Here is a 21,625-nt window from a genome sequence, read left to right as displayed (position 1 = left end):
ATTAATTATTATTAGTTATTCTCAGACGGATATTGCTGCTGAAGCACAAAAGATGTATTCATGACAGCCCTAATTTCAATAAAAAAATTGGCTAAAAATGTCGAAAACAAATAAAAAAATTCAAAAAATAAAAAAATCATAGCCCAGTATGTCGAAAAAAAAAGTCATAGTATAGTATGTCGAATTTTATGAAAAAAAGTCATAGTATAGTATGTCAAACAAATTCATGAAAGAAAAGTCATAGTACAGTATGTCGAAAAAAGTGTCATAGTATATATGTCGACATATTCTTTAAACCGTTATAGTATAGTATGTGGAAAAAAAGTCATAGTATGTCAGTAAAAAAACAAACAAACACCTTAAACAGTCCACCCAGTTTGTGGCAGTATAATATGAAAATAAACTGATGCGACACACTGTATCTTTTTCTGAACATTTTATTGGTTTCCAAAAAATGAATAAAATAAAAATAAAAAGTAATTTCCTCCAAAACAATTTCAGTGTTGAGGAACTGGACGATTAAAACTGAGAATAATTCAACCAGGGGACGGGCGGTCACGGTGACACCTCCCGCCCTCCCGGCTCTCCTTTCTTGGCCAGCGGAGGAGTCGGGGAGGAGCGACTTTTAATATATGAGATGAAGCGATGGGAAAGCAGGAAAAAAGGAGGGGATGAGCATCTATCTAAAAAATCATTGTTTGGCAACTTTACTACGAACCTATACACCTGAAGAGTGACATGATAAACTCGAGTAATAAAATTACTATTCTCTTTTATTCACATGAAGTTAAATCTAAATCCCTTTTATTTAAAGTTAAATTTAAGTGGCCATCTCCCTTTTAGAGCAGACCTCTTTCTGATATAAGGCATCTGTAGTGCTGTCAACTGAAACATCGCAGCAGGAGGATCACGTGCATTCAGCGATCACAAAATGTGTGCTCTGAACATGGCTGCCATACAACAATATCATAAACGTTTTTATGAGGGCTGCAGGAGAGACAGGATGTTACTCTCTCTGCTTTTTCTCAATATAACCTCAGGCACCAACTAGAACAGGGCAACATTTAAACAGATACGGATACAGTATAATGGCAGCACAAAGATCACAGGATAAATACCATGCTAGCCAATGTCTCGCTGTGTGTGTGTGTGTGTGTGTGTGTGTGTGTGTGTGTGTGTGTGTAGAAGAGCCAAAGAGCTGTGGTAAACAGTGATATGTTCTGAAGGCTGTTTAGAGGGTGGAAGAGGCAGGAGAGGGTGATCAATAGCAGGAGGGTGGGGGGAGGTTGAGAAAGTGTGGGTCGTGATTGGCTATTTATGTGAAGGTAAGCCCAGCCTCGTTGTAGACTTTGAAGACCTTCTCGATGGCGTTGACGTAGGCGGCCGTCCGAAGGTCCAGACCCAGGTTGTACTTGCTTGCTGTGCGCATGATTTGCTAGAAAGGCAGAAGAGAACATGTTATAACACGCAGTTCATGTTATTGAAAACATCTCAATGAATGTTTTGTTACAGATCTCCCCAGTACTTTTAATGGTTGGTAGACTTGTTCTGCTCACTAAACCAGTTTGGACTGTGTTATGTCACTTACCCGGGAAGATCTCTCCATGGTGTAGGCCAACCCAGAGTGAACAATATCCTTCTCAGAGGCACCCTGCAAAGGAAGATGAATGTTAATCTCAAGAAGGACACTTTATAAACCGTAAGTATGCAAAGTAGTTCTGACATGATTAATGGTTGAGGTCAAAATTGTATCATTATTAACAATAATAACAATAATAACAAACATTAGCTTGGTTGCATGCTTTTACCATTGAGAATTCAGTGCTTTTGAAAATTAAATACTTTTTTTTGATACAACGTGGTTCTGGTAACTTGTGATGTGCATTTGTCATTGCTTTGGACAGTGCATGAGCATCTAGTAAATATTAGTTAATTACAGGGCTGAAATGTTTACTCAGAGAGTGGATGTATAAATGTATATGAGAGCTTTGTGGCATGTCATTTTTATGATATTTTTGTTATTTCAGGTGTGTCTGCACGGTTTCAATCAAGAGGATTAAAACTGGAAAGTTTGGGACACACCTATGTCGAAAAAAAGTCACAGTATAGTATTTCAAAAAAAATGTAAAAAAGTCATACTAATATATGTCGAAAGAAATTAAAAAAATGTCATGGTATAATAAGTTGAAAAAAAGTCATAGTATAGTATGTAAAAAAAAAAATTTCATGGTTTGGTATGGCCAAAAAAGTTATAGTATTTCGAAGAAAATTCATTGTATAGTATGTAGAAAGACGCAAAAAAGTAATTGTATAGTATGTGGAAAAAATAAAATAAAAATCATAGTATAGTATGTCCCAAAAAAAGTCGGTTGGTCACCATCTTAAAACAGGATAAACTTTGTCACACAATACTGAGTGAGTTGTAACTCTGTTTACGGTTGCAATGCTCCCATTTATATGGCTGACAGTTATATAACTTATAAAAGCTTTTGTCAGTGTCAGACTTCAGAGAGCGAACATAGTATGGACAAGTGCAGACCCAGTACTGGAATGTTTGTGATTATGTGTGTGACGCAGATTTTACTCACAGCAACTCTGGCCTGGAAGTCAGCGGTAGGTACGACTGGGATGGGCCCTCCCTGCTTGCCAAACTTCCTCTCTAAACTTTCCTGAACAGACACTAGAAGAAATGAAAGAGAAATTAGAGACATCAAAGAAATACTAGTTCATCTAGTTTTGCAATTTCTCCGATAAGGCCAAATATGGGGAAAATGACTGTACCATTTTGTGATTCGCTGTATGTGAACAAGGCAGAGAGTATAAAAAAAAAGGGGAAAGGAGTTTTCCAAGAGAACAGACCTCTTGGGCAGAGATTTCACATCAGCCGACACCATTGTTCGCCGAACACAGCAACATCACCAACGCTGCCTGAGTCGCCAGAGTTTCGGTAAGAATACATCTATTTGTCTTCAAATTCTTGTTGACTGAATTGCAATTTAGATTTTTTTAAGTTATATTAAAAACAAATGAATCTTGCATTTAAAAATAGATGAGCAGTATTGTCAGTGATGTAAAACAGACAGCCAGGAAAAGATTGAAAGATAAGGTTGCCCATGATTGTTGTAAACTTCAGAATTAAAATTTTTACAAAATAGTCTTTGGAAAAACATCTTTTTCAGTAACCACAGCATGAACTGAAACAATCTGAAGGTGCAGTAACAGTTAACAGAGTTAACTTGTGTCTTCAAGAAGCAGCTGCAGAGCCAGAGAATCCGCCGCCCCACTGAGACATCCAGAGCATCACAACGCCAAGAGACATACAAGGTATAACAGCACAGCACGTCTGAGTACTGAATGTGTTGTACCATTTATCAGGAGCGTTACAAAAAAATAATGGTTCTTTTTTGTTTTAATATAGATGGCTGCTGGTGGTAACGCTCGTCCTTTTGAATACCCTGAAGGAGCTAGCGAACAAAGAAAGGAAAAGATCAGAGAGAAAGCACTGCATGGCAATGAAGACACTCTGTATTATGATACAGATGCTGAAGGTGAAAAATGCAACCTCATGATGTATAGCACTTTTGTAAGAAAATGTCTGAATGCAATGAAGGAACAATATCCTGAACTCGAGGAAGAGCGACAGAACGATAAAATTGTCCTCAAGTGCAAGGAAGGTACCATAACTTCATATCCTACTGTAACGGTTTTGGTAAGAGGCCAAATACTAATGGACAGCTTTAAGAGACATTTTCCAGCAATGAAACAAATGGCCCTGCCACCCTCCTTATTAGAGGGAATGGTCGAATTGGACAGTACCAATACCGGTGTTAAATCTAGGTCTTTTGAATACCCTCAAGGATATACTGATCAACAAAAGGAAAGGGTCAGAAAGGAAACACTGCGTAACAATAAAGACACTCTGCATCATGATACCACTTTGTTAGGTAAAAAATGCAACCTCACGTTCTATAGCACTTATGTAAAAGAATGGCTGAATGCAATGAAGAAACAATATCCTACATATAGGGAAATTAGACATGGCCAGTTAGTCAACCTCAAGTCCGATATGGTGACCATAACTTCATACCCTAAAGTAACGGTTGTGGTAGAAGGCCAACTAATGGAGAGGTTTGAGGACAATTTTCCACAAATGAAACAAATGGCTGGTCTAGTGAGGAAGGCGAGGGAACCGGCCCCAGACTTCCCCCGCCTGATGAGAAATATCCGTCGGATGAAAAAGTAAGCACAGAAAAAAAGAAGGGAAAAAAACAACAACAAAATGGATCATTATAAATAACTGATTATTTAAGCTTCATCGTGCCATTTTAATTCATGAACAGGTATCTGGGTTGTAAAATCAATTACATATTCTTTTCTGATTTGTAAGGGGCCATTCACATGCCGCTGGATGAAAGCAGCACGGCTGGCGTTTTCCATGTGTTTTTAGATACAACATGTGAACGGCCCCTAATACGTTTGTCATGTACATCTGTGTAATTTCTGGTTCTGGTGTTTATATATTGCTTTAGAATTGTGTCGCACGTGTTTAAAAAGTTATGACAATGTATCTTCCGATTGTGTCTCATGACACTCTAGTCTGTCTGCGGGTTATGGAGGAAGTAAAGAGCGGTTTTGTACTCACTGAGCAGGTGGTAGTTTGAGTCTCTCTCATATTTGAAGGTCAGTCTTCCATAGCTGACATGGTTGAGGTTCTTCAGCCACTCGAAATAAGACACAGTCACACCGCCAGCATTCAGGTACATGTCCTGCAGGATGAAACATCACAACTCATCAGACATCTTACCGTTTGGTCTTCACTCCTCTGTGTGTTGAATTATTTTTGATTAAACTTCCCCTCTGTACTGTTTGTTTTAAGATTTTGTTTGGGAAGAAAATTATTATTCTGTAAAATAAAAAGACTGTAAAAAACTGTAAATGAAATGCTTTTGTGAAATTATTTTTGATAAGCTTGAGGAAACATGTAAAAATGAGCAAAAGAACTTAATATAAAAATATGTTGCTTACACAATAAAGGCTGGAATATAGTTAACATGACTCTTGCTTCTTGTTTTCAAGATAATTTACTCTGGTTATTGTTTGGGTTTCACTGTCTTTGTTTAGATATTATATTTATATATGTGTATTACATTGTGTATTTTTTGCTGCAACATTAAATATTCGTCATATATCTTGGTCAAGTGGCTTCTGGGAAAATTTCATTAGAGAACTATCAAATATTTTTGGTATTTCTCTAAATAAAAACTCACTAATCTTACTGTTTGGGAAAATACCAGAAGAAAAAGATTCACACTTATTCCTAGTGATAGAGGTCGTAATAATTAAACAGTGTTGTAGTTTGCATTTCTGTGTGCGTTATTTGTGCTTACAGGAATAACCATGACGTTGTTCTCCAGGAAGATCTTGTCAGCATCTGGGGTGGTGGGACCATTAGCACCTTCAGCAATGATCTGAAAGAGACAAAGAAACAAACACATACTTCACATGACTGCAAACAAGTTGCCCTGTCCTTACTCATGTTGAGTCAAATTGAAACTTAAACCCTGTCTTTACTCATGTTGAGTCAAATTGAAACTTAAACCCTGTCTTTACTCATGGGGAGTCAAATGGAAACTAAAACCCTGTCTTTACTCATGGGGAGTCAAATGGAAACTAAAACCCTGTCTTTACTCATGGGGAGTCAAATGGAAACTAAAACCCTGTCTTTACTCATGGGGAGTCAAATGGAAACTAAAACCCTGTCTTTACTCATGTTGAGTCAAATTGAAACTTAAACCCTGTCTTTACTCATGGGGAGTCAAATGGAAACTAAAACCCTGTCTTTACTCATGTTGAGTCAAATGGAAACTAAAACCCTGTCTTTACTCATGGGGAGTCAAATGGAAACTAAAACCCTGTCTTTACTCATGGGTAGTCAAATGGAAACTAAAACCCTGTCTTTACTCATGGGGAGTCAAATGGAAACTTAAAGCACAGCACCTTGGGGCAATCAAAGTGAGTGTCTACCTTGGCCTTGATCTTGGGGGCATTGACGCGTGTGAGCTGCTTTTCTCCGGCAGCAGGGATCAGGATGTGGCAGTCGGCTTCCAAAATGTTCCCTTCGTAGGGTTTCGCTCCCGGGAAGCCCACAATGGTGCCGTGTTGCTGCAGAAAGTACAGAGACACACACATTAGAAAAATATATATATTGAATGTTTCAGTTGGTTGGGGGGAGGGGGGGTATAGTGTAGAAAAAAATTGTATTTCCAGAAGCAGAAAAGTCATCTGACCGTGATGTTAAGTGAGAATGAATCAGTAAGATTAAAAAAAAAAGAAAAACTGATGCATTTTGGGAGGAGAAATCAGAGGAAAAAAGTACTTTGAGTAAAAAAAAAAAAAATAAAGTAAGGAAATAAGTAGGTCTGTCAATTTGCGTTAACGTAATTACGCGTTAACGCAAATTCGTTTTAACGCCACTAATTTCTGTAATGTAACTTGCAATTTTGAGGTTGTAGTGGGCTCAGTTTTAAAGCTAGACTGAAGATACTGGTATCATATGAAACTACAAAACCAAAGGAATCTATAATAACCATGTCATACTAGCTTGTTGTGAAGGAGGTTAAATAACGCTCCAAACTTATGCTAAATTTTCGTGAGGAAAAACTGGCATGGCCATTTTCAATGGGCTCCCTTGACCTCTGATCTCAAGATATGTGAATGAAAATGGGTTCTATGGGTACCCACGAGTCTCCCGTTTACAGACATGCCCACTTTATGATAATCACATGCAGTTTGGGGCAAGTCATAGTCAAGTCAGCACACTGACACACTGACAGCTGTTGTTGCCTGTTGGGCTGCAGTTTGCCATGTTGTGATTTGAGCATATCTTTCTATGCTAAATGCAGTACCTGTGAGGGTTTCTGGACAATATTTGTAATTGTTTTGTGTTGTTAATTGATTTCCAATAATAAATATATACATACATTTGCAGAAAGCAAATATATTTGCCCACTCCCATGTTGATAAGAGTATTAAATACTTGACAAATCTCCCTTTAAGATACATTTGAACAGATAAATTGCGATAAATCATGGACAATCATGCGATTTATCGCAATTGAATATTTTAACCGATTGACAGCCCTAATAAAAAGATAAAAGAAAAGAGGCAGAAGTGAGGGGAAGGGAGTACCAGTTTGTAGTCCTCCAGCTGTTTGGGGTCGATGCCCTCTGAGTTGTAGATGGCTCCATCAATCTCACCGATGCCCACACACTTGGCCCCAAACCTGTGCAGGTACCTCATGGAGTGGAGACCCACATTACCAAAGCCCTGTGAAAAGTCACAGCAAGGGAATAATCACCACGGTCCAACATCACTATGACAATCACTTTTTAATCATTAAATAATATCAGTAGTAAACACTGTTAATGGTTATACCCTGTTTTACTCAACCATAAACTTTGATTCAGCGCACATTCCTCTGGTGCCACCATGTGGCCGGTTTAGGTTATAACATCATTCTCATCTATTGAATCATGACCTGAAATGAGATCTCAGACAGGTGCCATATGCTTGATTAAATATTTTGTGTAAATGTGGGGGAGAAATGGAGAGATAAACAAAAATAAACAAATGGACAGAAGGGATGCCGTCTAGAGCAAATTATTCTGTTGCCGATTTAAAATGTATGTAAATATATGAAAAGATAAAGATACTTCGTTACTGATGCCAAGCTCTTGTAAACACAATATTGCCATAAAGCAGTCCAATCACTGATTTGCAACCTCGCCCACAATGATCTAGAGTTGTGTCAAATTCACATACTAATATACAGCCTACAACATACCAGGAATGAAATTAGCTTGCTCCGGCTGGTGGGTGCTGCTTGGTATTTCCTCAACTGATCTCAACATGGCTGCTGGGTCACTGACTTTCTCATTTTATAGCTAAACAGTACACTACAAGATGTTTCTGAAAACATTTGAGGAGAGAAATAGGCATTACAGTAACAGAATATTGATTCATATGATCAGCGCTGACTAGTTTGACGGAGTTCGCGAGTGATTGACAGCTGCTCAGAGACAGCAAGGCTCCAGCTCGGCTCTGATTGGTTGTTTTCCTCCAGTCTGTGAAATCTTGTAGATGCCATTAGGAGCACCGGAGGACACAGAGACGCATGATTTTTTTTTCAGATTATCTGTCTCATTCACTACTGTCAGGATATAGTGACCGTTTTATAAAAATAACTTTTTGCATCACATTTGCTCCATTTCTACCCACTGCAGCTCTAAATGCAATAGGAGTAAAACATGCCCCTGCTTTGATCTTGATACCATGCTACAGATCTCAACTCTCACTAATAAATCTCTAAGAAAATCTAATCTCAGCACAACATAATCCTCAAACACACTCACTCACACACAGAGAGGGATTAGCTTTTAGAACAAATACGTCATGATTCAGCTGCTGTCACCACTTCTTCACCTCCTCAATGACGCCCTTCTCATCCCTCACACAAATACCCTCTCCACAAACGTCATCCTCTTTCAAAATCTCTAATTGTTTTCTTTATTGCTGCGGGGGAAAAAAATCGGCCTCTTTGCAAATCTCTATAAAGCAAGGAAAGGATATATAAATGTGGGATGTGAACCCTGTAAGGGAACAAGAGCAGATCCTCTTCTATGTGTTTGAATGTTACACATACAGGGGTTGTTCATCATAAAATACCAGATTACATTATTGTCATGAAAAAGTGGTAATTATAGAAAGCTTTCTGGGAAAACAGCAGAGGCCAGTGCTTGGGGGTTCCCTACCCATGGGTCAGTGGCACGTGAGGAGCTGCCATGTGACAAGTGGAAGTGAAACTGCTAAGGAGGATACTGCTCTTTGACTTTTCATCTCCACAGATGCACTTCTCTTCTTACAGATTTACAGTTTAAATCAGAGGTATCCTTATAGAAAGAATTGCCTTTCCATGATTTTAATGTTTATTATAAAACGGGTAGCTCAAATCAACCAATCTGATTGGTTCATAGCCGTTATATTTTTTATATATATATATATATATAATACTCCGCTGTTTCCTGCTATGTGATTTTGGCTCATTGCGGCCGGCTGCAGTTGATGAGTTTCTACCGAAAGACCATTAATTGGTCCCACTCATTTCTCATGAACAGAGAGACAAACCTTCGGTTCACGGCTGTCTGTTCGGCATGAGGAGATCAGGGCCGGGCTAAAACAGATGGCATGGCTCTGATTGAGGCTCTAAAACCCTTCATCATGATTGCAAATGAAAACTTAAATCCTGCGAGTATCTGTGAGCAAATATCTGCACATTTCCATCTAAAATGTTTCTACTATGATCAAACCACGTGTGTATGTGTGTACCTGGATGACGAAGGTCTTGTCCTGGAAGCCGGGTGTCAGGCCCAGCATGCTCATGTAGGACGCCTCGTTGATGAAGTTCTCGATGCCGTGGAAAACTCCACGACCGGTGGCTGAGATACGTCCGTGGATTCCTCCCTGGCTGATGGGCTTTCCTGTCACACAGGCATGGGCGTTGATGTCCTGCACACACATACAGAGAAGATCAGACCAGATGGACCATAGACTGAAGTAGATTATATGCACAGTATTTGTGTCAAAGCCCACAGGAGACTTTTTGTAGCCTCAATTTGGGTTTAGAACTGAGCAAGCGGCAACCAACATGGCTGAGTGTGATTGACTGAGACACAAACACAGCCCAAAACATACTATTCTGAAAGTCTTAATGTCTCCAATGAGCCTCAAAATAGCGACCAAGACACCCATTAAAAGACACAAAATCAGGACTGAGACCAAAAATTGCAGGAAAAGAAAATGTATGTATATATATATATATATATATATATATATATATATAAAATGTAATTATTATATTATAATATAAATGTATAAATCCCCAAATAGCCCATGAAATAAGGAATAATCCCACAACATTATTCATATTTAACATTAATTATTATTAGTTATTCTCAGACGGATATTGCTGTTGAAGCACAGAAAATGTATTCATGCCAATAAAAAATTGGCTACTTTTTGAAGGGATTCAATACAGTGTGAGATTTTTGGGAACCAGCATCTAGTGGTACTGCATATTTACTTTCTGCATCAGCTTTCGGCCATCGTGTTACTGCTCTATATACACACACACAAGCCTCTTTCTATACATAACAGTACACACACTGATGTGTTACACGTCACGCCAGCATGCCATCTTAAATCCTACACTGTGGCAGCATTATCCCAGCATGGTTTGGTTCAGTGTAAGAAAGCAAAGCCGGCATAATGGCAAATCTACTTTACGCAGTATTGCTGAATCTCTGTGTAAAAGGGGCTGCTGCTAGAGGTTGTCTAGTGCCACAGTACAGTGCAGTGCAGCAGCTGACAAACCTCAGTACTCACTACCCATAATCCTCTGCCCTCAAGATACCCAGAGCAGGAATGTGTCACCCTCTCCAAAGCCCTGCTAGGGGTTTCTGGAACAGAGGGCACGTGACTCGGTAAGATGAGAGGAGAGCGGAAAGGGAAAATTACTACTAGACTAAATGCGGCTTAAAAAATTAAGATTTATCCACCACAATGGATTACAATGTTTGTAGTCATTAACATTTTAATGACGCAGGTATATAGAGCGATATGTATATTGTGTCTAGCGCCAAAGAAATTACAGCAAAACACTCCGTAAACAAGACATCTGAATATGTCACCTTGGGCTCTGGGAACGTTATGATTTTTGAATTTTTCCATTTTTTGTGACATTAGATTACAAAAATTATCTTAAATATAATTGGCAGATTTAATCGATAATTAAATAATAATTAGTAGCAGCAAAATTATATTATCACTAGTGCTTCAAGTAACAATCATTTTTCATTATCAATTTATCTTTCGATATATTTTTACAATTAATTGTTTAGTCTGAAGTTGTTGATTTGTTTTTGTTCGACCACAGTCCTAAAGCCAAAGATTTTCAGTTTATGAAGAGCAGCAAATCCTCAAACTGGAGGAGCTGGAACCAGAGAACATTTTTGCTGGATAACAGATTTTATCAATTATTTAAAAAAAAAAAAAAGGATTTAAAATTGGCTACACACTCACTCAGATCTAGTCTAAACACCTTACTAACTTCTTCTGAATTAACCATTACATTTTTTCTTGACTTCAAGAGTATTTGACTATTAGATTTTTTGACTATTCAGATCATAAAACAGCTGTGATATACACATGAACACACGCTTAAACACACACACACACACGGGTAAATATTTTTCATCTTTAGTCAAATAAGTCCCGTTTGACAGGTTTAGATAGGAGAATGATTAACTGATAACACACACACACAAACAGGCCTCAGTTTGTGAAGCTGCTTTTAAGAGAGGAGAAATGTTCCAGTGGTCGGCTGGGAAGGGAGAGGCAGGAAACCACTGCTCGTGCTTTTCCTGTGACTCACTCCTTCCTTTTAATTAAGCCCATCTCAAAATTTGTACTAAAAAAGGTCGTACAGATTGGTTGTGTATGCCGGAGAACTCACAGTGTGTGCAATGGTGTTGGCGTATGTGTCGGCGATCCAGGACATTTCCCTCTCTCCTGTGCTCATGTCTGGGGCTGGGACATCGATGCCAGGTCCTGGTGGAGGGAGACGGGGAAGGAGAGGGAGAGTTAATCGAGCACGTCAGTCACAGTACAGGAATGCACAGTACACACTGAGCGGTTAACATGATAAATCTTTCTCATTAAACCAAGTTTTAGACTTGATAACTAGGCACCCAAAACGGAGCAGTGAGGCATGCAATGTGTGCTGCTTTGCCTCCAGGGTGTATAAAAGTTCCCTAGTGAATGCCCTTATAGAAAACCTCACTAAATGACACAACTATTGTGGTGTACAAGCATATAACAGACAGTGTCATATCTCTCCTTGCTGTGTTTGAACTGAACACAGCATAAACATCAGCATGCATCCAGGCTGTGGTGAACAACTGGCGGTGTAGGGGCCTGCTGAACCAATGTATGTGTTTATGTGTGGCATTGCTCAACAGTTAAATATAGGGATGTCACAATACCAGAAATTTAGCAGTCAACACCAATACCAGTGAAATTCTAAAACTACATTTTACATTTCAGCACATCATGATAACGTTAGAATTTACCTTCGCCCAGTTGTACTGAATAGAGCCTGAACGCTTCATAATGTAAAGAAACATTAACGTAATGTTAACTAGCTCTCGTCCTGCTGATTTCAACACAGATTTGTTGTTCACAATGTAGCATTATCAGGGGAAAAAAAAAAGGGTGCGTCCCCTGATGCGCCCCAAACTCATTTTCTATCATCCCCAGAACAACGGGACGCTGTTAGTCTCAAGCCCTGACGGTACCTGCGGTACTGTAGAAAAACGAGTACCATCACGTTTTCAGAATTTTGTCATCGACTTGGTACCGAAATGTCGTTTCTCGTGATATCCCTAGTTAAATACTACAACTATATTCAGAAACTTATTTCTGATATCTGTAATATTATTATGTCCGACAGTCATCAGCCAAGGTAACATGTAAATATCTTCCAAAATGGTATGTAAGTTGGCTGAATGCCTTATGACCAACAAAATATATAATATATACATTAGGAGATTGGTTATTTCTGCTTTTCTCCACCTGTAAATATCAGGTATCAAGTTGAACCTTTACCTCAATCCCCTGCTTCTTGTTCCACCATTATTAATCCTCTCCCTTTTCAGTTGACACAGGCGCACCCTAAGCTACCCCAACCTGAATAAACAGCGCTAGATGACAGGATATGTTTACTTCTCTGGGTGGACACATTCATCCCTCACCACCACAGCCATTTCTAAACGAGTCAAATAACGGCAAGAACGCTGCCACGCAACAAATGTCAAGCAGGGTGACAAATGAATACTCAATTTAAACAACTGTTAAAATTCACACACACAAAAACTCACCGATAAAACCCTTCTTGGCCAGCTCAATAGTGAATCTCCTGGTGATCTTCTCCAGCTCATTATCCTGCGATAGACAGTATAGAGTTTAAGAAAAACACGTTGGTTACAGTTTGAGACAATCAGGGTTATTAAACAAAACAGGCTACAAAAAAGAAAAAAACGCAGTGAATTACTAACAGCAATCCAAACAGGGTCTCGTACATATAGAGCAATAGCTTCCATAAGATATTTAGAAAGATACAAAGAAACATTTGATTATATGCTTTAACAGTTGAATGTAAACAAACATGTCCTGTTCTCCCTCCTAAATCTCCCTCTTTAATTATTCTGTCTTCTCACTAATCAATAAGAACAAAATGAGAGGATAAGATCCAGCAGCCCTGCCTTTTGCATTCCAATATGATTGAATCATCATCGGAGTTTGTTTGGATGTGAGAAAGAGACAGAAAGACAGGAAAACTGATATCCCTCCAACTACTGCCAGCTTATCTTAGGCTTTGTTGCTTTCCTATACGTATTACAGCACACAGTTAAACATGTCTGTGTGTGCTCTATGTGTGCATGTGAGTGGGGGGAGGGTGGAATTGACATAAGAAGGCTTACAGAGTAATTCTTGGTGTTGATCTTGACTCCAGCTTTGGCTCCCCCAAATGGCACATCTGGAGGAGAATAATACAGCTTAAAAACCACAAGAACATTCACACGCTTCTGCCAAACACATGACCAGAGATTTCCATAAGCGCCATTTTAAAAAGGGGTCCCTTGACCTCTGATCTCAAGATATGTGAATGAAAATGGGTTCTATGGGTACCCACAGGTCTCCTCTTTACAGACATGCCCACTTTATGATAATCACATGAAGTTTTGGGCAAGTCATAGTCAAGTCAGCACACTGACTAACTGACAGCTGTTGTTGCCAGTTGATCTTCAGTTTGCCATGTTATGATTTGAGCATATTTTTCTATGCCAAATGCAGTACCTGCAAGGATTTCTGGACAATATTTGTGTTGTTAATTGATTTCCAATAATAAATATATACATACATTTGCACAAAGCAAGCATAGTTGCCCGCTCCTATGTCGATAAGAGTACTTAATACTTGACAAATCTCTTTTTAAGGTACATTTTGAACAGATAAAAAAGGTGTAATTAATCACGGACAATCATATATGATTAATCGCGATTAAATAGTTTAATCGATTGACAGCCTTGGTCTTGATAAACCTTACAGTAAAGGTGTCAATAAATAAATAAATAAATAAATAAATAAATAAATAAATAAATAAATAAATAAATGCCTAATGATTCTTAATTACAAGTGTTCTAATCAGTCCGGAATAGGTGTGGTTTTAAATATTAATAGCTATTCACAGACTGCGTGGGCTAAAACACAATTCACTGCATGTTTACAATCAGACGGCCAAACTCATTAAAATATGCAATAATTAAGATCAGTGTGTATGATAGAATAGTGGCATTAGAATATGCCAGAGAAACCAAATTTGGGCTTTTACGGCCAAACTTTCTCAATTTGCCTGCCTCCCGACCCCCCCTAGCTAGGTACTTTTTGCCCACTGGCTGGCTACTCCATATCCTGGTGGCAAGCCCTGCATGTGATTAAGATTCACATGTAGATTCACATTACTTAATGTGTTAACAGTAGAAAAAGAAGCTAAACAAAAGATGGATAGCATGGCATGCCATCCTGGCAAGTGTAGTCAAAAGCAGTGTCTTTCAAACATTAAATATAAAGGTGGATAAATCACAAGTACTTGGTAAGACAAACAGTATTAATATGTATGTGGAGATCAGGGGATAACCAGCAGGAGGCTTTGTGGAAGGCTAGTACTCAAATACTTACCGACAACAGCACACTTGTAGGTCATCAGAGAGGCCAGGGCTTTGACCTCATCCACAGACACATCTGGACTGTAACGGATACCTGAAGGAAACACACACATACAGGGGGAAGTTTATAACTCGGCCACCACACAAAGAAAAACTGGAAACAAGCAAAATGTACAAAAACTTGTTCAAATTGTTGGGTTTTTTTGTATGCTAAACACATTTTTTACCAAAATGTACGTGTACTGTAATTTAGTTTCCAGTGCCTTGTATACTGATTAAATGTTCAGACTGCAATGTGGGGAAATCATTAGCCTACACTGACTGTCTCCACAACATGGGCAGCTCAACAACAGAAAGGGGAAATGAATAGCCAGAGATAGAGCACTGTCAAAGACCGGACTGGTCCAGTAATCACAGCCTGTTCTCTACAACCACACAAGACCACATGAACAGGTCAGAGGTCACTGATTGTGTCCTGGCAGTCACGGTAGCAGCAATGGGCGGGTGGAGACCACAAGAACCAATCCCAGCTTTCCATTCTGACTCACTCATTCCTCCCTGTTGTCTGGGGTTTACCAATGTCGCCATGGTAACATGTGTGGGGCCAGCCTGCGGCGTTACATGAGACCATACAGACTGCCCAAGTACCACTACTCCAACTTACTGTTACAGTGTGTGTGTGTGTGTGTGAGAGAGATTGGCAGTACCAAATATAGCTCAACCAGAGTTAGCTTCCACAGAGAAACCCAAGGGCAAACGGCACAAAGAGGAGACGGAAGATTGCTTTCAGGGGACAAAAGCACTGCGTTCGACTGGAAGCAAAAACACAGAAGCACAAGAAAAAGCCCATCCACTATGATGTCATCTTCAAGTGCCACTTTTGTGCCCACCTACTTCCATTTGTGTTATTGCAGTCAGAGGAAAAGATCAAACCTCCCTCGACAAAGGTCCCTCTTCAGGAGTACTCCTGTGATTCTCCTCTTCTATCTTTATTTCCATTCATCCAAAGATCAGCCGAGTTACCACGGGGCCAACACAAGACAATCTGGAGCTCACTGATCAAATTAAAAGAATTTATAAAAGCCTGGCTGCCTACCCATCCTCCATCCAACCATCCATTTATACACCCAACCAACAGCTCACCACAGCAACCACATCCAAAACATCTGTAAACACATTCCTCTGAAATGGAGCACAGATTTTTGGGAAATAAACTGAGCCTACGCTGAAATTCAGAGTGCCTGGACTGTTTCATTTCAACAGACAGACCTGAAGGCCCGACACGAGAGCTTTCTGCTTCAAAGCCTCTCGTGTCTAAAGCAACCTGCAAAATACCTACACTCCTTTTAAAACACATTTTTGGTCTTGTGCTTGACTTTTGGTGTGTTTGATTTAAATTAATGGTTCAATTATTCAGTGCATTTGCACCATAATGATATTTTTCCTTATATTAGTAATTGTTAATTAATTCATTGATTTTTTTTTCTTTAGTGCACGCATAATAGGGGTGGGAAAAAAGATTGATTCACCTACTGTATGTATCGCAATTTTTTTTTTTACGATTTTGAAAGTTTTTTTTAATGCCAGAATCGATATATTTGCTTCATTTGAGTCTATGGGGAGGTAGAAGGAAGTTACCGATTTTATTGTTGTAGTCTGAGTAACGTGACGTCATATCCGTTCCGTATCCGTCAACCAAAACAAACCGCAGCCGGCCCCAGTGAGCCGAAATGAAAAAGCAGAAAACCGCGGAGGGTCCGCGTGAATACGACCTGCACCCTCACATTTTAAATCCAAAGTGGTAAACACTACACATCCAATAAAGAATGGAAACACTTTGGGTTGCACACATTGCCAGGAAATGCAGAGCTAGACATCATAGCTAAAGCTGCGTGCTAACTCTGTCATGGACAGGAAACGTTATCGTACTGCGGTAGCGTGCGGTCAAGCCAGCAGTCACTCGCATCTCCGTGGTCACATAGAGATATTATTGTCTTTAACTTTCATACAGTCCCTCCATATTTATGCAACTTTGACATAATTCTGCACTTATAGTTTCCATTTGACAACAGTGACATGAAATATCCCACGGATTTATTCCACTTCTGCACAGAAAGGAGAAGGATGTTGACAATTCAGCAGACTAAACAAAAATGTAATGCCTTGAAAACTTTCCACAAACTATCTGCTGTGTGCGAACAACCATGCATACAAACACACATGATGACACTCATTCAGTAGTCAGTAGGGAGCAGTGTGGTCAAAACCTAGCAGCTGTCACTCTGTGTGGCTCTGAAAAGGGGTGGTATGAGCAACACATGCACACACACAAACAGCATCTGCACTTTGCAGTTTGACCTGAACATAGCCAAGGGTCTATGCACTATATCAATTATTAAACCCACTGAAAAATAACGGCTCTCACTACTATCCCACCCCTATTCCAGAAGTTTGGCATAAAGTACCAATCAGACTTGTTTAATGGGCCACTACAATAAAAGAAAAGGTTATTTTCCCACTTCATTTGTGCCACTAAATCTTAACACTTGCTGTGATTTGTGACCATTGGTTAACTGTACCTTGGATTATGGATTAGGTAAAATGAGAGAGATGAAGATATTTAGTACTATAATACCACTGTAGGGGACTGTTAATGCCAAGCTGGGTTTTGATTTAGCTTTGGATCGAGGTGATGCTCTGCTCTCCTCTGGCTTTTATGAGATGGATAGTGGCAATGACGCTCTTCGAATGTTATTGATTTTAAATATATGGCTTCTCTGAGTGCTCTCTTTCTCTCTCACTGAAAACTGGCTGGACAGCCTGGAGATTCATAAATAGGGGAACTGTTATTACTGGTTTGCTTTTTTGGGGGAGAAAGTTTAGCTGGTTTGGGGGAGAAATCTGTAATAGAAAGTTTATCTGGGTACCATAAATGATTCTGACTTGTCAGACAGTTTACTAATCTATTTTAATTTATGTGTATACAGCACAGTATCCACGGCCCACGCTTGACCATGTGCATGTCTTCAGCAGAAATATGCCTCCCCAGATTACATCTACATTTGCTACTTCAAGCAGGTACAATGGAAGGGTGTCATAGTGTTAACACCAGGCTAATGTCCGCACCATTCAAACATGCCCTTTGACTGAATGGCATGTCTCTTTCTACGGAGAGTGCCTCCCCTCCAAAGCACCCTCCCCCACCTGTCACACCACTGACAAATAGGAGCGCCTGGAAACACAACCACCCCCTTCCCAGCTCTCACAACTCCTGTTTCCCTATACATCACATCCCTCTATGCACAAATTACCCAGAGTGCACTGCAGCAGTAGCCCATAATGCCTCTGCTTTGAACCTTGAACTTTGAACCAAAGAGCATAATGTCACTCTGTCATATTACATACCATGCTCTACCCAAGGTTGACACACTGCACATAGTCTAAAGCTTGTTTAAACAGTGGATTTCAGCATGTGTGAGTGAGGATCACATAGTGTGTATTTGCCCTGACAGAACAGTGCATGAGCAAAAGGTCTTCAATAGTCAACCATGTGTTTTGTGCATTGGAGATGGCCAAATTGAAATGCTCAATGATATATCACCTGATGCCTTCAGGGGCTCCAACACACCAAACATCTGACACACATTAGATCAGATCAGTCTTAACAAGAAACAAATCCATCCAGTTGTGAAGCAGATTAAACCACTGGAACGTGAGAAGATTTAAGCTGCTGCAGTTTGATGTGCCAGCTTGTTTCTAGCCTGCAAGCTAACAAACAAAACCGTAACATTAAACCTTCAGGTGAGCAGGAAGGTCACTGTAAACAGCACACAAAAAAAAAGTCTCATGCGAGCAAATAAGCAGCCATGATAAAAAAAAACAAGGATGTGATTAAGTGCATGGTTAGCTACGGGTTGAACTGTGGAGCTGTGTGGAAGGGGAAACAGTAACTAGTCCATGCATTTATCTTCAGCCGACTTGATTACTGTAACGGCGTCTTTACTGGTCTTCCTAAAGAGTTCGGACAGCTGCAGCTGATTCAGAACGCTGCTGCTAGAGTCCTCACTAAGACCAAGAAGGTGGATCATATCAGTCCAGTTCCGAGGTCTCTACACTGGCTCCCTGTGTCTCAGAGAATTGATTTAAAAATACTCCTGCTGATTTCAAAGCACTAAATGGTTTAGGGCCAAAATTAATTTCTGATCTTGTGCTATGTTCTGAACCATCCAGACCTCTCAGGTCATCTGGATCAGGTCTGCTTAGTGTCCCCAGAGTCACAACTAAACATGCAGAAGCAGTGTTTAGTTTTTATGCACCAAATATTTGGAACAAGCTCCCAGAAACCTGCAGGACCAACTCCAACTCTGAGTTCTTTTAAATCAAGGCTTAAAATGTTCCTGTTTGCTGCTGCCTTTTATTAAACCAGATAATGATCTTATATTCTGCGCTAGAGCTTTTACTCTTGTGTTATATTCTATTTAAGCTTCTATCCTAGCTTTTATTTTTAGCTTGTTTTTATTTTCTAATCTTTAATGTTTTTATAACTGTTTTAATTATGTCTTAATGTTCTTTTGCACTTTGTCGCATTGTTCTTGAATGTTTATGTAAAGCACTTTGAATTGCCCTGTTGCTGAAATGTGCTCTACTGATAAAGCTGCCTTGCCTTCAGTTAGCTAGCTGCTAATGTTAGCAGCTGTTGGCAGCAGCTGTTTTGTGTTTTTAACTAGCTAATGGTGCTACTAACTAATGCTATTCAGCAGGCTACAGCTAGCTACCTAATGCTAATGCTAAATAGTTGGCTAAAGCTAGCTTGCTAAGTAGCCGGCTAAAGCTAGCTAACCAATGCTAAGTATCAGGCTACAGCTAGCTAACTAATGCTAATGCTAAGTAGCAGGCTAAAGCTAACTAACGCTAATGCTAAGTGGCTGGCTAAAGCTGGCTAACTAATGCTAATGCTAAGTAGCAGGCTCCAGCTAGCTAACTAATGCTAATGCTAAGTAGCTGGCTAAAGCTGGCTAACTAATGCTAATGCTAATTAGCAGGCTCCAGCTAGCTAACTAATGCTAATGCTAAGTAGCTGGCTAAAGCTGGCTAACTAATGCTAATACTAAGTAGCAGGCTCCAGCTAGCTAACTAATGCTAAGTAGCAGGCTTAAGCTAACTAATGCTATTTAGCTGGCTAAAGCTAGCTAACTAATGCTAATGCTAAGTAGCTGGCTAAAGCTGGCTAACTAATGCTAATGCTAAGTAGCAGGCTCCAGCTAGCTAACTAATGCTAAGTAGCAGGCTTAAGCTAACTAATGCTATTTAGCTGGCTAAAGCTAGCTAACTAATGCTAATGCTAAGTAGCAGGCTCCAGCTAGCTAACTAATGCTAATGCTAAGTAGCTGGCTAACTAATGCTAATGCTAAGTAGCTGGCTAAAGCTAGCTATCTAATGCTAACTAATGCTAGGTAGCAGGCTCCAGCTAGCTATCTAATGCTAATGCTAAGTAGCAGGCTCCAGCTAGCTATCTAATGCTAATGCTAAGTAGCAGGCTCCAGCTAGCTATCTAATGCTAATGCTAAGTAGCAGGCTAAAGCTAGCTAACTAATGCTAACTAATGCTAGGTAGCAGGCTCCAGCTAGCTGACAGTAGTGGTTCAGTCCTGGTCCAGCCTCTTACCCCCTTTGCAGGGCGTCCTGTGCTGGCTGTGCTGGGCGCGGTAGCCCTCAATCACCTCCCACTCTCCGTTGTCCCTCTTGATGGGGAAACACACGCTGAGGACGTGGTTGCAGGGCTTGATGATGCGCAGGATGCCGCGGACCCGGTTCCTCTTCTGCTCGGGGGTCTCCCTGGTCCTCAGGTCCTCCACCAGCTTGTCCTCCACGATGCTGGCGCCGCGGTCGAAGAAGCCCTCGACCATCCGGAAGAAGTTGGGGTCGTCGGGCGTGTCCGCCGCGTCGGCATAGCGACGGAGCCGCATCAGGGACGAGGACACCGGGAGAGCGGAGTCCACGCAGCCGGAGGAGGCCAGGGCAGAGCCCGCAGAGCGGCTCAGCAGCTCTCCGAAGCACCGATACATGACTAGACTAGATAACCGTGGACACGAACTAAAGAAGAAGGCAACTAAACAACAAGGGTGAGCAGCTCCTCACCGGGTCTCGTCCTCTGGCCGAGTGGAGAATGACATCCTGTCACCGTCTGCTTTATAAAGGCAGCTCGAGCTGAAGGAGGGTCAGTGAAGGGCTCCTCGGGTTGCACTAGTGATGTGTCGTCACGAACGAGTCCTATCATTGAGCCGGCTCTTTTAAGTGAACGATAAGAGCCGGCTCCCGCCCGAGAGCCGATTATTTATTTTTCTTTTTTCTTTAATTAAAGCTGAAGTAGGCGAGATTGGAGCAAATATGATTAAAAAAAGTTATTTTTATAAAACGGTGGCTATATCGTGACAGTAGTACATGAAACAGGTAACCTGAAAAAATCACGTGCCTCTGTGTCAACCGGTGTCCTCTGGTGCTCCTAACGGCATCTGTAAGATTTCACATACCGGCGGAAAACAAGCAGTAAGAGCTGATCTGCTGTCCAGCTGCTGTCCATGAGAGCTGGCTGTCAATCACTCGCAAACTCTGACCAAACGGTCAAACTAGGCAGCGCTGATCAAATATGAGTCAATATTATGTTACGTTAATGCCTATTTCTCGCCTGAAATGTTTTCAGAATCATCTTGTAGTGTACGGTTTAGCTGTAAAATGAGAAAGTTTGTGACGCCACCGCCATTGTGAAATCTGGTGAAGGAACGCCAA

At 40.4% G+C, this 21,625-nt stretch overlaps 1 protein-coding gene and 1 long non-coding RNA gene across 4 annotated transcripts; one reads left to right on the top strand and one right to left on the bottom strand.

Annotated features, from left to right (window-relative positions):
• Nucleotides 1-421: 421 nt before the first annotated feature.
• On the bottom strand, nt 422-21,022 carry glud1b (glutamate dehydrogenase 1b). 2 transcript variants are annotated; one of them, XM_037753999.1, is made up of 13 exons: nt 20,505-21,021; nt 14,854-14,934; nt 13,596-13,651; nt 12,993-13,056; nt 11,570-11,664; nt 9,385-9,564; nt 7,189-7,326; nt 6,025-6,162; nt 5,388-5,468; nt 4,643-4,766; nt 2,589-2,680; nt 1,589-1,651; nt 422-1,435 (listed from the first exon to the last, which is right to left on the bottom strand). In XM_037753999.1, the coding sequence occupies exons 1-13, from the start codon at nt 20,902-20,904 to the stop codon at nt 1,316-1,318; spliced, it is 1,632 nt and encodes a 543-aa protein (XP_037609927.1). In that variant the 5' UTR covers nt 20,905-21,021; the 3' UTR covers nt 422-1,315. The 2 variants fall into 2 exon arrangements, with proteins under 2 accessions (XP_037609927.1, XP_037609928.1); XM_037754000.1 differs by lacking the exons at nt 5,388-5,468; nt 6,025-6,162 and having other exon boundaries at nt 20,505-21,022.
• LOC119478947 lies at nt 2,850-3,472 on the top strand. Of its 2 annotated transcripts, none has more exons than XR_005204566.1 (3): nt 2,850-2,947; nt 3,250-3,324; nt 3,419-3,472. It is a non-coding gene; the product is annotated as an uncharacterized LOC119478947 (long non-coding RNA). The 2 variants fall into 2 exon arrangements; XR_005204567.1 differs by having other exon boundaries at nt 2,900-2,947; nt 3,189-3,324.
• Nucleotides 21,023-21,625: the final 603 nt, after the last annotated feature.

This window comes from Sebastes umbrosus, chromosome 20 (assembly GCF_015220745.1).
Source record: "Sebastes umbrosus isolate fSebUmb1 chromosome 20, fSebUmb1.pri, whole genome shotgun sequence".
NCBI lineage: Eukaryota > Metazoa > Chordata > Actinopteri > Perciformes > Sebastidae > Sebastes > Sebastes umbrosus.
Note: the sequence above shows the minus strand (reverse complement) of the source record. Positions and strands in the feature narration are given on the sequence as shown.

Excerpts from the sequence above, each read along its gene's own strand:
- glud1b (XM_037753999.1), bottom strand. The coding sequence starts at position 20,904 with ATGTATCGGTGCTTCGGAGAGCTGCTGAGCCGCTCTGCGGGCTCTGCC. Across the intron at positions 14,935-20,504 it reads CAGGACGCCCTGCAAAGGGG|GTATCCGTTACAGTCCAGAT; the intron begins GTAAGAGGCTGG and ends TGTTTCCTTCAG. Across the intron at positions 6,163-7,188 it reads AGCTGGAGGACTACAAACTG|CAACACGGCACCATTGTGGG; the intron begins GTACTCCCTTCC and ends TACTTTCTGCAG.